This window comes from Heterodontus francisci, chromosome 1, assembly GCF_036365525.1.
Source record: "Heterodontus francisci isolate sHetFra1 chromosome 1, sHetFra1.hap1, whole genome shotgun sequence".
NCBI lineage: Eukaryota > Metazoa > Chordata > Chondrichthyes > Heterodontiformes > Heterodontidae > Heterodontus > Heterodontus francisci.
Genome location: NC_090371.1, coordinates 266202814 through 266218832, shown reverse-complemented (window position 1 = coordinate 266218832; position 16019 = coordinate 266202814). Strand labels below are relative to the sequence as shown.

The following is a 16019-nucleotide window of genomic DNA, read 5'->3' as shown; positions in this document are numbered from 1 at the left end:
CACTATGTTACTCTCATTACATGCACCACTAATGTCCTGATTTATAGCGTGCCCTACATTACCAGTACTGTTCAGTGACCTATAAACAACCCTCACCAATGTTTTCAGCCCCTTGCTGTTTCTCTTTACATTTCTCTTCTTTCCAGACCAGAGGTGGCGGCAGTGGGGGGAAATTGATAGCAACAGGTGCTTTTATTTGTCTTAAATGTCAATTTACTGCTGTTCTTCCTGCTGTGCGCCCTCAAATTGCTCCTGGGTGCACAGATTTATTTAATGTCTCGCTGGAACGATTGCTGGAACTAGAGTTTTCAAGATTGTGTATGTGTGAATGTGGATCAATAAACAGAAAAAAGATCATCTGCATTTATGGTTATCGATGTAATGTACCAAAATCAGTGAGTTAAGTTTGAATTAGGGAAAGCTGCAGAAATAGGCAACCACCATTGAAACTTTACACTTGCACAAACCTGACCAAACAGCATGGTAACAAACACCACAAACTTGCACTAAAATTGGGTAAATGAAACTGGAAAAATATTCAATTGTTTTGTGTCAGAAAGGCTCAGGTTTAGACCAGGAACAAATGTATAAAAAACACCTGTTGGTTGCACAGTTATGAGGAATTCATAGGGATTGCATTCTTTGGTCTATTTTACTAATTTATAGAATTTTATTTTGAATGTTCAAGTGTTACGACCGAGGTGGGAGCAGTGCACTGTCTTTTCTAGTGCCACTTCTCTACAGGTCACAACATATACCTAAATGGTTACCAAGTTACTGATACGGTCAATCATATCCTCTACTCTTAATCCCAGAATAAAATACACCAACCAGGTTTCTTTAATAAACAACAAAATTATCAGATTATAAAACAAGACCTATCCAGTCAAGAAGAAAAGCATGAACACACAAATTGAAATATGAAAGTTCCCTTTTCAAAAAAACCTCCACCACCCTCCCCCACACAGGTTAAAGAAATTTTCTCCACAGATCTCTTTTACAAAAAAAGAGGCAAAAAAAAAAAATACTTTGGCCAAATACTTGTTAATTCTTGAAGAAAATAGATGAGATACATTGTGTCCCAAAATGGCATACAGTCTAGCATCCGAGAACACGTAGACGGGTCATTGGGATCATTTCTGGAGCAGTTCTTTTCAGGCGGCATCGAGAATTAATCTGGCAGGTTTTTCCAGCCTCTCAGGAGAAGTGCAGCATTGGGGGTTTAGCTCCCACACACTGGATCTTAGCAGTGTCTCACAGAGACAAGAGGAAAGAGATGAGCTAGGTGTTTCTCTTTGGGCAGGTCGATCTCCAACTGCTTTCAAACAGTCCATACTCCAACTGAACCAAAACCATATTTCAGAAACGGAAACAACTCCTGACCCTCATAAATCGTGATATGTCACTTCTCTGTAAACATCTCCCCCAAGTCACCAAGTTTTCTGTTGTTTATTAAGCTAAAGGCATGTGATATCCAGTAAAGGTTTGTTTTCAAACAAGACCTCTCAGTGACCCTTGTAAAAACAGCCATGGAGTCTTTCAGTTTTCCCAAATAAACAAATGTCCATAATTCTAAAGTACGAAACCTCAAAAAATATTTTTAAAATAGAAGCTCTTTCATAACTCAAGCAGAGAGAAATAAATTGATCCATTGGAAAAGAAATGTATCCTGAAGTCCAGCAGTTGCTATAACCTTAAAGAATCTTGCGTACCAATGTGTTTGCCACCTTATCCCAAAAGTCAAAGGTTGCTACTTTTATATTACTTTAACTATGCATCAGATGTCATAGCTGTTATGATAAAACAAATGCTATTCTCTGCCAGGATTAGTGTTCCTTTTTAAAGCAATGCATGTAGATGATAAACATTAGGATTTTTTTCAATATACACAGCCAATGCATTTGAGAGTCTAATCAAATCAACCCGTGTCACATATTCAGCCTACATGTTGTGCATCACAACCACAAAAAGCATGCATGTGACTAATGTGCAACTTTTAAGTTTATGCAACTACGCTAGCCCTCAAATAGTAGCCCATTATTCAAAGAATCGCCTATGACATAATTACCAGCACACAGCTTCCATGAGCTTGCCATTACACTCCCATCAATCCACTCACAATAGCAATATTAAAAATGCAAAGTTATTACTTAATTTAAAAAAAACACTCAAAATATTTCCACTTGAGGAAGACCAAAACTAGTGACCATACATACAAGATAATCATGAATAAATCCAGTAGGGAATTCAGAGAGAAACCTCTTTACTGAAAGAATGGTAAGAACGTGGAACCTCGCTACCACAAAAAATAGGTGAGGTGAATAATATCGATGCATCAAAGGGGAAGCTTTGATGGCAGATGAGGGAAAAAGGAATATGATAGGAGAAGGCTTGTGTGGAGCATAAATGCTCCGGTTAGGCCAAATGGCCTGGTTCTGTTCTATAGGCTCGATGTAAGCTAATTCTCAATAAACAAAATGCAAAAATAGAAGAAATTGAAATCCAAACTGTTCTCTGCTGCAAACAGCCTCAAATTTCCTTAACTTTAATGCATTTGGAATGATGGAATCAAAATTATTGCACTTCAGTCTATAATCTGAATTCGACAGCACTTGCTTGTATTATTTTAAGAACAAGTCATAATATCAGTTCTGGTGAACCAAGGCACTGAACGGAGACTGAATACTTCTCCATAGAAAAGGAGGGTGGAGACAGAGAAAGTGAAGCTAGTTGGAAACCCATCCTGCAGTAAGAGCAGAGGCATTTGAGTCAGCTGTTGGCCTGTCATCTGAGCTGTGAAATAATGCAAGGTGTGGGTCTAAATAGGGAGATAATTTAAGAAAAAGGACCAACTCAAATACTGAACATCTGGATCCAAGCCCCGGAGATATTCGCCCTAGTATTTTACACCAGCCTAGGTCCTAAGCTCTGAAATTCTCACCCTAAACCTCTCAATCGCTCACTCTTCTCCCCCTTCAAAATGCTCCTTAAAAACTACCTCTGTCAAGCTTTTAGTCACCCCTTCCAGTATGTCCTTCTGTGGCACAGTGTCAAATTTTGTTTGATAATCGCTCCTGTAAATTAACTTATGTAGTTTAGCTATGTAAAAGGTGCTATATAAATGCAAGTTGTTGTTTTAGTTGGATGAGAGCTTTTACAAATCTTAAAAAGATCGTGTTGGAAGACGGTTAAGAACTGGGATCATCCAATGCAGTCCATTCTCAATATGCTGTCTGCAGAGCATCTGTGAAAAGTAGCTGTGGAAAAGGCTCACGTCGAGATGTAGCCCTGTAAAAAGGAGCAAAACTATGATTTTGATTTGGAGGAATGAAAAGTAATTAACATTCAGCTGAGCATTGTTATTACAAGGGAAGTTTTCATTACTTTCCAAATTGAGTACAGTAGAAATTCAAAACTGAGCAGAAATCCAACATACGTACCAATTGGCCCTTTAGCACAATATTTCCTTTTTTTTTTACACTTATGACATTATTTAAGTGAGAGTGCTGTATTTGTAGCCATGTTCTGCCAAATCAGAGAGAGAACAATAGGAACTGAATCACTTTTAGTTTTGTTCAGTATCCAAACCATCTCAGTAGTGTGAGCAGTACCAAGTTCCAGAGGTGAAAGGCAGTACCAGGTGTACTGTCAGAAGTACCAGCTGCAAGCTCTCTATCACATGGATTACGATAATCACCCTGACAGCATTGAAAAAGGTCTGTATTGCAAAAATTTTCCAATTTGCAGAGCATTTCTCAGTAACTACATTACATTACACCATGTCCCTCAGATTACAGTAGTGAGTTTGCACACTTTTTTCCCAGTTCTGGGATACAGTTTCAAAAGCTACTTGTTTGATGTTTATCCAAGTCTCCTCTCTATGCTACAAGTCATGCATTTAAACAGTTTGAACCCAATCTTTAACAGGCAAGAACACTCTTCACAAAACTGTGACACTTGTGCTGGTTCCTCCTTCCTCCCATAGTGCAACTCCTCACTCCTAGCTCCTGGAGCTGCTGTTCCAGGCAATTGGACATCACTGAAACTGGATGGAGATTCTTGATGCATCAGCATTCCAATCCAAAGCATGCAGTAGGAGGACATAGTAACGGGCAGCAGCACTAAGGGAAAGGTGAAAGGAGCTGTGCCAATGGCAAGAGGTGGTCAGAATGAAACTGACGTGATGGAGGGAAGAGGCAGAAGAAGAATGCTACTTTAACGGGGGTGGGGAGTAAAAAGCAAGGATGGGGGGGGGGTGACAAAGCAAAAAGCATCAAAAGAGATAATGAAAAAAAGAGCAAGAAATCCTGATGTGTTTTATGGATGGCCATGACCCCCATGATAAAAGCAGTTGAGTGCCCATGGACAGAGTACATGACTATGTTAATGGCTTTCTGACCTATACAGAGTCACCTGTTCAAATGCTAGTCTTATCCTCATTAAGTGCTTCAATGGAAATAAAAGCGGAGTGTGATGGGAATCTTTTACTGCTTGGAACTAACTGTACGAGTGACAGCCACAAATAAAAGTACAATACCAACCATCAGTTAGGCAAACATTTCATTTCACTTGTTAACACAAGGGGACAATTACATTTTACAGCAGCAACAAAACATCATTGGTGGTAATCCCACCAATGGTCATTGGCATATAAATAACATTATATGTCTCTGCTCATTAAGTTCCTTTTGAATAAAACTTTCAAGACAAAAAAAAGTGACATATTCTGCTGCAGCTCATGACAATAAGTCAGAGTAAAATTTGCCTCCAGAGGAAGTGTATATGCAGCAAAACAAGTAATCCTGTGCTTGAAACATATCAGTCAGCAAGGAGGCCAAGTGAACAACAGTCAGTTTTAATTAACTAAGTAGAGAATAAAGTGGATATAGAGTAAGGCAAAGGTGTTAGTGTGTGCCCATTTTGCTTCTAGTTGAGTCTCACTCCAGCAGTCAAACACTACAGGTATGATTGAGGTAGGAAGAGATTCTGATCAAATATTAAATCATTCAAGTGATTAAGTCAGTTGTACTACAAACATTTAACTTCCAATTAACTTTTAGCAAAGAGCTACATGAACTGTTAGGATACATCTCACACGCAGAATCTGGCACCTGTCGAAAACATCTAATAAACTGGGAGCGTACCAGCAATGTTACACAAACCTTCTGCTTGCATAATACTCCTGTAGTTCTGCCGACATCATGCAGCAACATTAGCATCAGGTTTGTTCATGCACAACACCATGTAAAGTAGCTGACTATAGAAAGGGTTCCTGCGTAAGCTAATGTTGGCACATTACATCTTGCTGATGAAACTGCTCATTGAGGTACCAACTAGGGATGTCAATAGGGCTTTAAAACTAATTAGTGGGGGGGGAGGGGGGGGGGTAGGGTTCCATTCAATTCAAGGGATGTTTAAAAAAAAATCAAAAAGAAATGAGAGAGCAGAGGTGCAGGGTAGTGAAGAGGTGAATGGTAATCAGAGTGTGACAGGAAGGGGCAGAAATATAAGCATTAGAGTATTATAAACATTGCAGCAGAAATTAGAACTCAAATGAGTAATAATGGCGAAAATTCAAAGCTTAAGGCTCTTTATCTGAATGCACGCAGCATTTGTAACACGATAGATGAGTTGATGGCACAAATAGAAATTAATGAGTATGACTTGATAGCTATTACAGAGACATGGTTGCAGGGTGACCAAGACTGGGAACTCCATATTCAAGGGTATTCAACATTCTGGAAAAATAGGCAAAAAAGAAAATGAAGTGGGGTAGCTTTGTTAATAAAGGAAGGTATCAGTGCGGTGGTGAGTAGTGATATAAGTGCAATAGATCATGATGTGGAATCAGTTTGGATGGAAAGAAGTAATAGTAAGGGGAAGAAGTCACAGGTGGAAGTCGTCTATAAGCCTCCGAAGAGTTGCCCCACTATAGGACAAAGTATAAATTGGGAAATAACGGAGGAGAGTAAGAAGGGCGCTACAATAGTCATGGGTGATTTTTATCTGCATATTGACTGGACAAATCAGATTCGCAGAGGTAACATGGAAGATGAATTAGTAGAGTGCATCAGGGATTATTACTTAGAGCAATACATTGTAGAACCTACCCGGTAACAGGCTATTTTAGATCTAGTAATGTGTAATGAGGTAGGATGAATAAGAGATATCGTAGTGAAGGATCCTCGAGGGGGTAGCGATCACAACATGGTAGAATTTCAAATTCAGTTTGAGGGTGAGCAACTCAAGTCTCAAAACAGTGTCCTCAACATAAACAAGGGCAATTACAGAGGTATGAAGAAAGAGTTGTCTAAAGTAAGCTGGGAAAATAGACTAAGGGGATGGTCAGTGGATTAACAGTAGCAGACATTTAAGCAGATATTTCAAAACGCTCATCAAACATTTGTCCCGGTCAAAAAGGAGGACTCGGTAAGAAGGATGAACCACCCGTGGTTAACAAAGGCGGTCAAGGAGAGTATCCAATCAAAAACTAAGGCATACAAAGTGGCGAAAACTAGTGGTAGGCTGGAGGTATGGGATTTTTTTTTTTTTTTTTTTTTTTTTTTTAGGAACCAGCAGCGGATGACTAGAAAGCTAATAGAGGGAGAAAATTGATTATGAAAGTAAATTGGCAAGCAATATAAAAACAAACAAGAGCTTCTATGGGTATATAAAGAGAGAGTAGCTAAAGTGAGCATGGGACCCTTGGAGGATGCGACTGGAGAATTGATAACGGAGAACAGGGAAATGGCAAATAATTTAAACCAATATTTTGCATCGTTCTTCACAGTGGAGGACGCTATAAACATCCCACAGATATCAGGTAAGCAAGGAGCTAATGGGAGGAAAGATCTTGTAACAGTCTCAATCGCGAGGGACAAAGTATTTGACAAACTAATGGGACTAAAGGCAGAAAAGTCACCAGGACCTGATGGTCTACATCCAGGAGTTTTAAAGTAAGTGACTGCAGAGATAGTGGCAGCATTGGTCCAAATATTCCAGAACTCACTGGATTCCAGGAGGATCCCAGCAGATTGGAAAACCACTAACGTGAAGCCCCTGTCCAAGGGAGGGAGACAAAAAGCAGGAAACTATAGGCCAGTCAGCCTAACATCAATCATTGGGAAAATGCTAGAGTCCATTATTAAGAAATAGCAGGACATTTAGAAAAGCTTATCGCAATCAAACAGAGTCAACATGGTTTTGTGAAAGGTAAATCATGTTTGACAAATTTGCTAGAGTTCTTTGAGGATATAACAAGCAGAGTTGGTAAAGGGGAACTGGTAGAACTATTTGGATTTCTAGAAGGTGCCACATAAAAGATTATTGCACAATATAGGAGCTCACAGTTTTGAGGGTAATGTATTAGCATGGATTGAGTTAACTCACAGAAGACAGAGTCGGGATTAATGGGTCTTTATCAGGTTGGAAAGACATACCTAGTGGAGTGCCACAAGGATCAGTCCTATGGCCTCAATTATTTACTAGCTATATTAATGACTTGGAGAAGGGGATAAAGTGTAATATATCTGAATTTGTTGATGATACAAAAATATAAAAAGGGCATGTTGTGATGAGGACATAAGGAATCTGCAAGGGAATATCGATAGGTTGAGTGAGTGGGCAAAAACTTGGCAGATGGAGTTTAATGTAGGAAAGTGTGAGGTCATGCACTTTGGTAGGAAGAATCAAAAGGAAGACTATTATTGAAATGGAGAGAGACTCCAAAAAAGTGCAGCACAGAGAAATCTGGATGTTCTTGTGCATTAAACACAAAAAAGGTTTGCATGCAGGTGCAGCAAATAATTAAAGGCGGCAAGTGGAATTTTGGCCTTTATTGCTAGTGGGTTGAAGTTTAAAAACAGGGAAGTCTTGTTACAACTGGACAGGGTGTTGGTGAGGCCGCACCTGGAGTACTGTGTACAGTTTTGGTCCCCATTTTTAAGAAAGGATATATTGGCACTGGAGGCAGTTCCAAAGAGATTCAGTAGGCTGATTCCCGAGATGAAGGGGTTGACTTATCAAGAAGGGGTAAACAGGTTAGACCTTTATTCATTAGAGTTTAGAAGAATGAGGGGTGATCTTATCGAAACATACAAGTTTCTGAGGGAGCTTGACAGGGTCGATGTTGAGAAGATGTTTCCACTAGTGGGGGAATCTCGAACTAGCGGACATAGTTACCGAATAAGGGGACACTCATTTAAAACTGAGATGCGAAGGAATTTCTTCTCTCAGAGGGTAGTGAACGTCTGGAATTCTCTACCCCAGAGAGTTGTGGAGGCTAGATCACTGAAAGTATTTAAAGAGGAGGTAGATAGATTTTTGAAATATATCGGGGAGTTGAGGGCTATGAGGAGCTGGCACGAAAAAGGAGTTGAGGTCTGGGGCAGATCAGCCATGATCTTATTGAATGGCTGGGCAGGCCTGAGGTGCCAAATGGCCTACTCCTGCTCTGAATTCCTATGTTCTTATGTTCAATCTAGGAATGTTAATTATATGGACTTCCAAAAACCATTTGATAAAGTCCTTCATAACAGACTGTTAATTGAGGCTCATCGAATCGAAGGCAAATTATTGACCTGGTTTAGAAATTGGCTGAGCAGAAGGAGACAGAGAGTAGGGATAATAGGCTGGTACTCTAATTGGCAGGATGTGATTCATGGTCTACTGCAAGGATCGGTGTTGGAGCCTCAACTATTCACGAAATTCATTAACAAATTAGATATACAATGGAAAGCCACATATCCAAATTTGCCGTTGAAACAAAGATAGGCTGTACTATAAACAGGTAGATAGAAGCATAAAATTACCAAGAGATACTGATAGGTTATGTGAATGGGCAAAACTGTGGCAAATGGATTTCAATGGAGGAAAATAAATATGAGGTCATCCAATTTTGACCTAAAAAATTGGACAGAACAGGGTGCTTTCTAAATGGGGAAAATCTACAAACAGTGGAGGTCCAAAGAGACTTGCAGATCCAGGTACAAAGATTAAAATGTCATGAACAGGTAGAAAAAAAATTAGCAAAAAGACTAATGGAATGCTGGCCTTTATATCTAGAGGACTAGCATACAAGGGGGTAGAAGTCGTTCTTCAACTGCACAAAGATCTGGTTAGACATACCTGGAGCACTGTTCGGGGCACCACACCTCAGGAAGGATATATGGCCTTAGAGGGACTGCAGCGAATATTTATTGGAATGATATCTGAACTCCAAGGGTTAAGCTACAAGGAGAAATTACACAAACTAGGGTTGTCTTCCTTGGAATTTAGAAGGTTACGGTGTGATTTGATCAATGTTTTGAAGATATTAAGGGCAACACATAAGGTAGACAGAGAAACTGCTTTCGTTGGTCGGGGAATCCAGGACTATGGGACGTAATTTAAAAATTAGAGCCCGAGCTTTCAGGAGTAATATTAGGAAACACTTCTTCAAAGGGTGGTAGAAATTTGGAACTCTATTCTGAAAACAGCAATCGATACTAAATCAATTGTTAAATTCAAAATCAAGATTGACAGATTTGTGTTATGGGGTAAAGGAGGGTAAATGAAGTTAGGCCACAGCTCAGTCATGACCTCATTGAATAGCGGAGCAGACTTGAGGAGCTACATGGCCTCCTCTTGTTAATTGGGCTCCCCATGGTTCAGTGGATGGTTCCAGATGGTCAGTGGTGATGTGTCTCTGATCAGGGTGAATGAGAGAAGTAGAGATGAAAAAAAATAAAATCAGCAACCACATTACACTCCCAATGGCTACCTAACATTCTTCGCTGGAATTGTGGGCATGTTAAATTTCATATCAGAGCTGCAAGAAAGGGTGGGCAGTTTAAGTTTGGGAATCCATTACTGTCCAAGCTCACAAAGGAACAGCTACATCAGGTAGATACAAAAGGATTGCAATCAACACTAACAAAACTGGAACCCACCAGCAGTCATCATTTTCAGGAAAAAAATGTATCTTTCTCCAACCCACTGCATGTAGATACCTTTTTCAACCAAAGGAGACCATCAAAGCAAAAAAAGTGAATCTTATCCGCAAGCATACTTTCCAGCAGGTTGACTTTTTCCTTCCCTGCCTAAGTGACAAGTATTTGAACTGTGGCAATGACTGAGATCAGTTAACAGCACAGACCATGCATTCTGGCTGTCATGCTGGGCCCCCACTTGCCAAGAATGAGGCATATTAATTTTGCCATATTAAATTTCAAATTGTTGCTGGGAAGAGAAGAGAAGGCCTGTTACAAGGGGTGCCAGACACTTGGCTGGAGGATATTTGCATACCAATAGGGGCAAGACAGGTTACTTCCCTTATCTACTTATCCTAAAATGGACTTTGATCACCAGGTAGTGTGTGTAAGAGGAGACATTCCAGGGTCTGCTAGGGCGAGAATCCACAAATACAGAAGTGGTTATACCAGGTGGTCACGTGACTAACCTGCTGGCCAACTTGGGGAGTTTTTTCAATTGTACAGACAGTTTGAATTGAGAGAGACTGTTTGCTCCCATCTCTTTCTCACAAGCCTCTGGACCCATGGAAGACACGTGAACCTCAGGAGAGGAAAGTCTCCTGCATCGAACAAGGTTTAAGAAGAATACTGGACCCCAACGAAAAGCAAGACCTACCTACAATCAAGGACTCTACAGCGAGCTCAAAGAACAGTAACCAAAACCGTCTTCAGATATTGCCTCAAACTCTTCTACGTTATTTCTTCTGCTCTTTTCTGTCTCTATCTGCATGTGTGTATCGCGTGTGCATGCTAGCATGGGCGCGTCAGGTATCTATAGGCGTTAACCGAATTAGAGTTTAAGTTTAATAAATTTCAACCTTTCTTCTTTAAACCTAAGAAACCCTGTTTGGCTGGTTCCTTTGCCTTATAATTGGAAAGTAGTGAACAAGGATTCACCAATGGGGAGCTAAAAACATGGTGGGTTTAAAATTAAACCCTGTTATGGCAAGACCAGGTGAAGGCTGAGAGGGAACCCCTAGCCCCGTTTCTCACCTGTTCGTAACAAGGCTCAGTGTCACACTAATGTACTTGGCCACTAAGAAATCTGGCAGCTCACATTGTGGAATTTAAATGAACACCTACTGGATTATAGCATCAAGCTATTTCTTCATTTGATCTTTAAATAATATAAAATGATCAATTTTACACTAAGTTATGACTGTTGTCCTTTCTATGTGATTTCATTCCAGTGGAAAAATTTATTTTGAAATGAAAAACATTAAAGTTATGTCCTACAGAGATTTGTCACTCATTGCAATGAGTATGGGTGACTTGCGGAACCAACAATAACGGAGAACATCCCCGTTACTGGACTCCCATACTAGCCTATGGCCAGTGGCAAAAAGGCAATTTCCTGGGTAACTGCTCAAATAAAAGCGGAGAAAGCCACAGTGTGATTTAAAAGAGGTATAGTACGGGACAAGTCTATTTAGAAAAAAAATATTTAATGAAGTACAGCATGAAGACTTTACACAAATCAATATGTAACAATTTACTGATAACTAAAATTGCGAGAGATTTTTCAGCTTTGCATACAACTGTTGTGTTTTGAGGTAGTCCCCCTTGTATAGAAAGAGTAACAGTCACTGTATTTAAAAAGAGAGCTAAATTCAACGTCTACGTCAAATTAATAATTCAGCAAAAGCTGGTCAACAATGGGACATGGTCTACAATGGTTTATGCACTGCAGGAATTCATTATGAACATGAATCCCAAGACATCCATTTTTATCAGATGAATACACTCCACTTACAGCATCTCAGGCTGGAAATTGAGATTAGTCCTATCTGAATCCCGAAACCAATAACTCTGATATTGAATTGGAAACATAGCGAAATGCAGTCAGTGCTATGCATGACCTGATATTGCAATTTGCAGAGTGCTATAACCAAAAATGTCCAATATGCCTTGTCTCAAAAACTGCAAAGCTGGCTTTTCATTGTAAAATACAACAAAGCAGGTAGAAAAGCAGAAAAATATTTCTCAATGCAATGCTTCACTTGTTTGGATGACACTGACTTGATATGCTGATCGGGATACACAGGGCATCATTTACTCTAACAGCAGTAATGATTCTTGCTTTCAGCAAGGGTACGATACGAGCATTCCACTTCAGATATTGACTACCAAGCATTACTACAGCCACTTTATGTCTTAACAGCCATTGAATGGGAAAAAAACAGAAAACAGCTTTCAAAAATACACAGTGGGCAAATAGGGACAAGAGCATCACAGCTGAAGCAGACAAAGTATGGTCGGCAATGGGAAAGAACACAAATAACTCAATGCATCATCATTGGGTGGGGATTCTATCCATTGCAGCGGCTATAAAATTGATGTTATCTGTAGTGACAAGCTTGAACAGAAACTAAAAACTCCTATTCGCTTACTACTGATAAAGCCAAACACTGCTCAAACTTACAACCATGTTCCATCTCTATTACAACGAGGCAATATCACACAGTAGTTCTTGAACACTTCATTAAGCACAGCACTACAAAAGGACCCATGTTGCAATTATTTATTCACAAATCTGGTGTTTTTCTTCCATAACCTCAGGGAGAGACTGAAGTAGTTCTGTCCAATGCAAAAATCTTTGTTTTTTAAAAATCTGTAGTTCATTCACAAACAGAATTATGTGGTCTGTGCTAATGTGTTACAGGGAAAATTGATGCAGAAACAGGACTTTTAGACTAACTAGATGTCAAACAGTCCATGCTAGGTTGATTTCATTGTAAATCTCCTCTAACCCCCACCCTCCTCTGTTCCTCTGACTCCAGCCTGTTATATATCCTTTGCTCACTTCACCCCAGCATTGGTGACCATGCCTTCACTCCTCTGCACCTCTCATGCTCTGGAACTTCCTCCCTAAATTCTTCCACGTCTTTTTGTGTGCGTCTCTCTCTCCTTAAATCCCATTACTTTGCCCAACCCTCCTAATATCTCCTTCTTTGGTTCTTTTTTCAAATCATGCATGTGTGAAGCCCCTTGGGGATGTTTTCCTGCGATAAGTGCACTTTTAAAAGGCACTTTTTATTGTTGTAAGCTATAGGTTCCTTAATAAAAAATAATCCCAGATCACACATTTGCATTGCAACTGTGTAATTTGAGCCCATCGCTCTGAATATCGTAACCTGGGGCCACTTTGCTGTGATACCTGGCCATGATGTGTCCGACAACATAAAGCAGCATTTAAGTGTTCTTCCCCCTTCCCAGTGCTGCAATGCAGTGGCACACAATTCAGAACACATAAGCGGACAAATATAAAAATTTGGTGCTCCTTTAAAGTGAACAAAGTTCCAGACAATATCTCAAACACAAAAATAAGACTCTGTACAATAACTGTTAACTCCCAGAATCCTGGCTTCAATTTAACGAAGGTTGCATTTCTACAAAACTTGCGGTTGGACTATTCCCTCACTTTCAATCTAAAATAGGAAGTGCCTTTTTGATGGTGAGGCAGAAGGCCCTGCTGCTGCTTGCATCATTACTTTACCTTTCCCCAGCTTTTTTACATTTCCAAAGCATCAAATGTCGCTCCCTGTCCAAAAGAGCAATAGGAGGTGACTTCTCACGAAAGCAGCAGCTGACCTGTACATTTCACCTCTCCATAATGGCACTACAGAGATCAAAAACTCTCCACATGTGAAACCATGTCCACTATTCAATGAAACAAGTTAGTATCAACATACGGTACCACCACACACTACACTGCCCTTTGGGTCATTTCAACGCATGATGATAATGCATAGCCATGTTTGCAATGGATTTTCAATGAAACAGAAACACATCTTTTTGACCAGGAACCAGCCCTGAGGCACTTTTGCCAGGCAACAATTTTACGTTTCAACATTTCATGTCATTTTGTGGAACATGCCCAGAGCACCATAAAAAAAAGTCATACACTGAAATACTGCAGTCTTCAAAATCCCTACAGTTTCACGTTCTGCTCAAGCCAGGTCCCTTCCTGCATAAGGAACCAGGCCAGAAGGAACAGTGGTACAATTAAAATGTGAAATTGGCGAAGGATCCTTCATGTGGGCCAAAATATTGACATTTAGACATATGCACATTGCACAATTAAGGAAAAAAAAAACCTCGAGCATATTCACATTTTCAAATCTGCAGTTCGGAGAAACTGGTCCTGTTGGTAGATTTTTTTTATAGAATAAAGAATGGAGGCAATATCTCAATTTTATTTTAACCACTGAAGCAGCAGTGAAGCCCAATGCTCCTTCTCATCACTGTCCATTTCAAATGTCGCTTTTTGTTACATACCCCAGTACACGTGCAAACCTTCACACTTGTGAATGCAACTGAAGAAAAACTGCTGACTCATTACTTCATTTCAGATCCTGATCAGGTATTCGAGACGTGATCTCACTGATTCTGCTGCAATTCTGTACGTTTTCAGCAAGCATCTCAATGCATTCTAAATGACTAACTGAAGTTAGCATGGGAAGGATGTTTTTTTTTATAAAATAAACGAAACAATACCTTCTGTTACATAGTTATGGTCTCGGAGAAAGCTGTTGTTGATTTTTCGTGTATCAATGTCCTCGCCCATTGACAGCAGGATTACTCGGCATGCCGATCCGCAGTGGACTAAAAGAAGGAGAAGAGGTCGTCACGACAGCAGCATCCATGCCTAGCAGAGGTGGAGGAAGGCGAGGGGTGTGGAGCTCAGCATAATGTGGTTTAGTGATGCAACACCGCTTTTACAAAAGGGAGCGAGAAAAAGAGATAGGAAGAGAAAAACAGCCCCCATTAAAGTGAGTGTCAAACAAAAAACAATAAAAAAGGTGGACAATTGTAGAGGGTGGGCTTGTCACAGTTACCGGATCACTTCTGCAGTAACAAGAGTCAGTCTTTCAGTCAGGAACTCCTCAAACAAAACCCCTCCCATGCAGAATCTGCTGGAGTGCTGCTGCAGAATCTCAATACGGTTGCTGAGAAAGTGGCACTTGGAATAAGTGCACTGCTGCACTAGCTGCCTGTGGAGACTCAGTAAAACTGGGCTACTATGTGAGGGCTGCTGCTGCTGTCATATGTGCATGCTGCATCAGGACAAGCTCCTCCCAGACATCCTTGTCAGCATCCAACCACGTTCGTCCGCATTTCTGGAGATGAAATATGGCACTGCAGGTGATTTAAAGAACGAACAGCCATCGCATTGTAATTTGGTGGAATTCTTCAGAGCAAAACCTATGTGCCAGTGGATTTTTTTTTTTAAAAGCCACAAGCTTGTTCGTTACGACTGGAAAATCACGAATAAATCAATTTATGTTGGAGTGAGAGAGTAAAGAGCGACAGTACAATCGGTACGACACTCTGCTTCAGTTATTAGTCCGAGTGTGTGAAAAACGTTGAAGGCACTGAAACCAGCAGCGTTGCGATGAAGCAGCACCAGGGTTTTGTCAGAAGATTCGGCCTGAAGCAGTTCACTGGTGTTCTACTTTATTCTTACTTCCCTCTCAAACAGGGACCAACGTGCCCAATAAAAGAAAAATAACCTGAGTGCCAAATTTTGGTTTGTTACTGCCAGTTAATGCCATTCTCCATGAGTTGGAGAAGGATATTTAAAATCAAGAAGCGAGAGAAAATCATGTGTTATTCTAATTATTTTTCCATTACTAACTAGAATTTATTGCAATAACCACTCATCTATTTACAGAAAAGCTCCTGAAAGTGACATTTAAGACCTGTGGGACTGTTAACGTTAAAATATGAGATGTGAACCAATTTAAGGAAGATGTCACGTTTTAAAATTATTACAACTACAAAGAAATCCATGTTAGCTACCTTCAAATCATTCGTTTGTTGATACCTCAAATTACAAAGTATTTTCTCTCCTTACTAATGCACTTGAAAACCTCACACCACACTTACACATTACACAGTCCTCTTTGATGGCGAAATCGGTCAATAAATGCCCCAAACTCCTCCTAGTCACAATAGGTTGGATTTTCCAGACCTTTAACAAAGTAAATGTCTTTGTTCACTTCTGTG

The 16019-nt window shown here is 40.1% G+C and overlaps 1 protein-coding gene across 1 annotated transcript in view; it reads right to left on the bottom strand.

The window, feature by feature from the left end:
- The window catches only part of LOC137359245 (serine/threonine-protein phosphatase 2A 55 kDa regulatory subunit B gamma isoform), a 243410-nt gene extending 228830 nt beyond the window's left edge, over positions 1 to 14580 (bottom strand). The window contains exon 1 of the mRNA XM_068025323.1: positions 14508 to 14580. Coding sequence (XP_067881424.1) covers positions 14508 to 14577 — 70 coding nt within the window. The 5' untranslated portion in view covers positions 14578 to 14580. The remainder of the gene's footprint in view (positions 1 to 14507) is intronic.
- Between the last annotated feature and the right edge of the window lie 1439 nt (positions 14581 to 16019).